General features: G+C 43.7%; 1 protein-coding gene across 1 annotated transcript; it reads left to right on the forward strand.

Moving 5' to 3' along the window:
* Window positions 1–2,964: 2,964 nt before the first annotated feature.
* LOC110630715 (GRAS family protein RAD1) lies at window positions 2,965–5,239 on the forward strand. Its single transcript, XM_021778266.2, has one exon. The coding sequence runs from the start codon at window positions 3,209–3,211 to the stop codon at window positions 4,763–4,765; it is 1,557 nt and encodes a 518-aa protein (XP_021633958.2). The 5' UTR covers window positions 2,965–3,208; the 3' UTR covers window positions 4,766–5,239.
* The last annotated feature ends 132 nt before the right edge of the window (window positions 5,240–5,371 follow it).

Here is a 5,371-nt window from a genome sequence, read left to right on the forward strand (position 1 = left end):
TGGGGGAACATGTCCGAAGGCCCGAGGTCTCTTTGGAACTGGGGCAGGAGCATCGGAGAGAGAAGGACGCTTGCTCCCAGCCCCCTTAGCCATGCCCTCCGAGGCAACCAATGACTTCCCCTGAGGGAGAACTTCATCCGCAGGCTCAGACTCAGCCCTCTCGATGACAGGAGGGCCCTTAGCAGCAACTTCTCGATCATCCTCGTCCACAAGGACGACCTCCACTCCTCCTTTCGGAGCCCTCTCTTCAATAACGGAGACCTCTGGCCTCACCTCGGGAACCTCTTCTTCAGCGAAGGGGGCCTCAAGCCTCACTTCTGGAGCTTCCTCAGAAGGAAAGGCAGGATCCGACCTCACCGGCCTAGTGTCTTCTGCCAGCTCAGAAATGATCCTGGGAGCCTCTTCCGTCTCCTCCTTAGAGGCACGTCGAGGCCGGGGGGCTTGAGAGGACTGATGAGCTGAGCTTGATCCGCTGCGGCGGGAGGGTCAAGACGACCTGCTATGCCGGGAGCTTGGCCTAGGAGCTTGTGAGGAGACCAGAGGAGGAGGAGGAGGTCGGATAGCCGACCTGGAAGAGATAACTTCGGCCACCCTTTGAGCAGCCTCTCCCACTGATTGCCCAGCCAGGAGGGCGTCCAGAGCTGCTTCCATGCTCTTCCGAGACAGTATGAGATTCTTAGGAGGCTTGATCTGATCCATCTTCACCTCAGAGGCTGCAAAATTAAAAATCAGAGCAAGTTAGAACAGTTCTCAGCAAAGATCACGTAAGCAAAAACTAAGGCAGGCAAATGGGATAGGATACCCGTGTCCTTAATATCCCGAAGATTGGACGCGAACAAGCACTTTTTGACGTCATACTTCTTCTCCACAGAAGTCAGTCGAAAAAATCCGACCTGGTCGGTAAGGCTCAGCTAGGGCAGGTCGTTGGAACCCAGAGAGACATCCTTCCAGGGGAGATAGAGCTCCCAGGCCAACCCCGTTTGTTTCTTTAATTCTATCACCAGAAACCCCTCTACCCAGCCTTTGATTGAGTCTTTATAACCCGTGAAAATGGACAACCCTCCGCGAGGGGCAAAGTAGTAAAATTTTTGGCTCGCCTTGACCAGCCTGAAGAAGCTAACGAACAAATGAACTGTGGGCGTGAACCCCCAACTCAGACACACAGATTCGAAGGAAGACGTGAAAATAATAGAGTTAGGGGTTAGCATTCGAGGGGTGATCTCGAAATACCGGAAGACCTCGTTAAAGAACGGAGAAAAGGGGAAAGATAAACCATATTCCCTCTGCTTGATGAAGAAGACTAGACTAACGTCTCTTTGGGGGTCGATTAGGCCAGGAGGAGAAGGATCAGCAAGAACGATACTCTCATTCCGGTAAGGAGCTCGGATGTGAAAAAGAGTGGTAACTAGGTATTCCCTGGAGATGAAACTCCTAATGTTGGACGGGGTGATGCTAGACTCTAGGTTGACGACATCGGGGAGGCTAGAGCTATCCATGGCAAAAGAAGAGGCGTACCTGGAGAATAAAGACAGGAAGGCAAAGGTAGCAATGTGCTCGGGGAACAAAGGAATGCAAGAACTTGGAGAAGATAGAGGAAATTTGAAATCTGAAATGACAATAAGGTGAAAGGGTGTTCTGAGGCAAATCGTACTTAGACGTCGCAGTCATAATGATTCTCGGTATTTACCCCCTCGCTAGTCGGGCAATAACTAGTGAGAAAGTAAAGGGGCAATTGATGACCGCTGGATTTCTTCACCCCGGTCTGGGGCCAGGCCCATGGTGCCAGCCCATTATTTAGAGGCCTTCAAGTCTCTCGCATGAATCAGGTCCGGTCTACTCAGCTTCAAGACCGGGCTCCAGTTAGCTTCAAGACCGGGCTCCAGTTAGCTTCCTCAATTAGGCCGACCCAGTCCATACGGCCCATTAAATAGGTCTTATCTGGGCTCAGCTTTAATCCTATCTTCAAGCCCAGCTCGGAATCAGGAAGGGGATCAACTCTTCTGTCTTATGGGTCCATCCGCATGCGCGCCCGGGGGGAATCAGAGGTCGTTACGCATGGGGCAGGGATATGATATTCTCGTACGTCCGTATCAACATGGCAGGGACAGGTGGCCCAATGACGGGCAGTCTGTTACACGTCACTAGCGGACAAAAGAAAACAGATAAAAGGAGGATTGCCTTCCTCTAGGAAAAATGTTTTTTGTTAAGTTTACAAAACTCTTGTAAAACCCTATTTTCTAGATTTCAGATCATCAGTTTCTAAAATTAAATATTATTATTATAAAACGAGTGATGTTGGTTTGAACAGATCAGAACTTATTATGAATAAATGGTAATGAGATATAGAAAAGATATGATAAAAGTAGAAAGCTGATTCTATGTATATAAATGGATTTTTAATAAAATTATTGGTAAATGTGACGATTCTTATTTAAATGGATTTTATGTGAATTTATAATAAATAAATGAGATTTAATGTTGATTGTATTATGATTTTGGTAGTGGGGATCTTAAATATATTTAGTTAAGATGTTAGAAAGTATATTTGATGATATTAAACGAAAAAAAAGGAAAGAGTTAGAGAAATGAAAATCTCACATTAATGCAAAGGAAAGAGGTTGTGCGTCTCATTGTTTGTTGGCCGGTGGCCGTCCAAAGGCAGACGCCAATTCCAAAAATTAAGCAACTGGCATTTGTCTTAAACCTCGGCTCTTGTGAATTGCTTTGCTCCAACTTTCTCTGGCATTTATTATTACTAATCTAATTGATAACTACCCTTTACCAACTCATTTGCAGTCTTCTCTCCTCTCCTTTTTAAGAGGTTCTAATTGATTTCACATTTTTGTTATGTATTTCATAATAAGTTGGTTATCAAGTAGTGAGGCTTATTATTAATAAACCTTTTATTTATTTATTTATTTTGTGTGCTTTAGGGTTGAATTAATTAGCTCACTTTGCCCTGCCCATTAATTATTTCACATTTTTTAACATTTTGTTTATGGAAGATTCAATTAGACAGAATATTCTCTTATTCAACATAGTTACATCTCAAAGACGAGGAAACTCCATATATTCTTACCCTATGTCCCAATCATTTCCAAACTCTCTCTCTCTCTCTCTCTCTCTCTAATCCATCTGATTACCCATTTCATTAACTTCTTAATTTCTCATTCTCTCCTCTGCCTTGAATGGTTGCCTCTCTTTCCCCATGCACCGCACTCTTAACCATGATCTTGTCATTCGAAGGTTCTGCCCTGCTCGAATGGAGCAGGAACAAGCAGGAGACTTGGAGGAAACACTGATGAATCATGAATTTGAGCTTCTCTCTCCTGATGATGATACCACCCCCACCACTCCTCACTTAGCTGCTTCTGAGGTGGACAAATTGGTTGATAGCTTCATTAATGTGGATGAAGAAGCCAAAGATACTGATGATCATCCATCTCCTAAGAATATCCCAGATGAGATGGAGAAGTTCTCCATGGTGGACGATGTTTTTGGAGATGTTCCAATGCTCTTAGAAGGAGATGATGAATTCGAGATGAGCACTGGCTCATCATTCCAAGATTCTGTTGCAGTTCCAAGTGTGGAACTGGTGAGTCATGGGGTAGACCAAGGTCTTCACTTGGTGCACTTGTTGCTGGCATGTGCTGAGGCTGTGGGCTGTAGAGACACCCAATTGGCAAACTCACTTCTTGCCCAAATTTGGGCTTCAGTTAATCCCTGGGGTGATTCTTTGCAAAGAGTTTCATATTGCTTTGCTATGGGTTTGAAGTCAAGATTGTCACTTCTTCACAGTGTCAATGTCACTGGTGCATTCACAAATGGTGCCATGGATGTGTCACTGATCACTGGGGAGGAGAAAATGGAAGCCTTTCAACTTCTGTACCAAACAACTCCTTATATTGCTTTTGGTTACATGGCTGCAAATGAAGCTATATGTCAAGCAGCAGGAGGGAAGGACTCGTTACATGTGATTGATGTAGGAATGGATCACACCCTTCAATGGCCTTCTTTTCTTAGAACTCTAGCATCAAGGCCAGAGGGGCCACCTAAAGTCCGAATCACAGGGTTAATCAATAATGAGCAAAATTTATTAGAGCTTGAAGCTAGCATGATGGTGCTTGCAGAAGATGCTAGTTCATTGGGCATCTCTTTCGAGTTTAACATGATATCAGAGCAGATAAGTCCATCAATTTTAACGCGAGGAAATCTGAGCTTGAGAGAAGGGGAGGCATTATTCGTCAATAGCATTATGCACTTGCACAAGTTCGTCAAAGAGAGTAGAGGCTCCCTCAAGGCCATTCTCCAAGCAATCAAGAAACTAAATCCAACCTTACTCACTGTTGTGGAACAAGATGCAAACCATAATGGTCCCTTTTTCCTTGGGAGATTTCTGGAATCTCTACACTACTATTCAGCCATTTTTGATTCACTTGAGGCTAGTCTTCCACGAAATAGCCAGCAAAGGATGAAGATAGAGAAGCTTCACTTTGCCGAGGAGATCCGCAACATTGTAGCTTATGAAGGTTCAGATAGGGTTGAAAGGCATGAAAGGGCAGACCAATGGAGAAGGCAATTAGGCAGAGCAGGATTTCAAGTAGTGGGGTTAAAGTGCTTGAGCCAAGCTAGAATGATGCTCTCTGTTTATGGCTGTGATGGATATACTCTAACCAGTGAAAAGGGTTGTCTCCTTCTTGGCTGGAAAGGGAGGCCTATTTTGCTGGCATCTTCATGGCAAGTTCACAATGCTCCTTCTTCCTGATACTTGGATAACATTGTTTTGTCTTTGAAACGATCATTAGTTAGAATATAATAAAAGTGGATTATCTGGTGGCCAATGATGATCCCGATGTCTTCGGTGATAGTAATAACACAAATCTTGTTCTCTAGGAATCTTTTTAAAGAGATTCTATTCCTAGGGCTCCAACTCTTTTCACTCTGTTTTGCTATTGCAAATTGCAATATCATTATAATTTTTGTGTACCTACTAGCTTGGGTATAATTAAATCCATTAATTTAAACCTCCCAATGGGGGAAAAGAGTTGCTTCCTCTTTTGGAAAGATTCAACGAAAGAATGCAGTACTTTGTAAAATTGCGTCATGCTACATTGTTTATGTAGAAGACCCACTTCTCAGGTCAAGTCTCGCACCTAAATTTGTTCCAATAGCTTTCAGCTGGGACAGACAATATATGAGAACTGTTAGTCTTTAATCATAAATTACAGCAGCCTCTTTTCTGCTCCAAAATTTTTGGCTTAGCACATTCTACAAATATTAACAATCTAGATCCCCTGGAAGAAAATACAATATCAACAAAATTGCAGCTGGCCAATGCTGTTTTCAACTTGTATCAACTGACAACTCAATA

Source organism: Manihot esculenta, chromosome 14, assembly GCF_001659605.2.
Source record: "Manihot esculenta cultivar AM560-2 chromosome 14, M.esculenta_v8, whole genome shotgun sequence".
Taxonomy (NCBI): domain Eukaryota; kingdom Viridiplantae; phylum Streptophyta; class Magnoliopsida; order Malpighiales; family Euphorbiaceae; genus Manihot; species Manihot esculenta.

Excerpts from the sequence above, each read along its gene's own strand:
- LOC110630715 (XM_021778266.2), top strand. The coding sequence starts at position 3,209 with ATGCACCGCACTCTTAACCATGATCTTGTCATTCGAAGGTTCTGCCCT.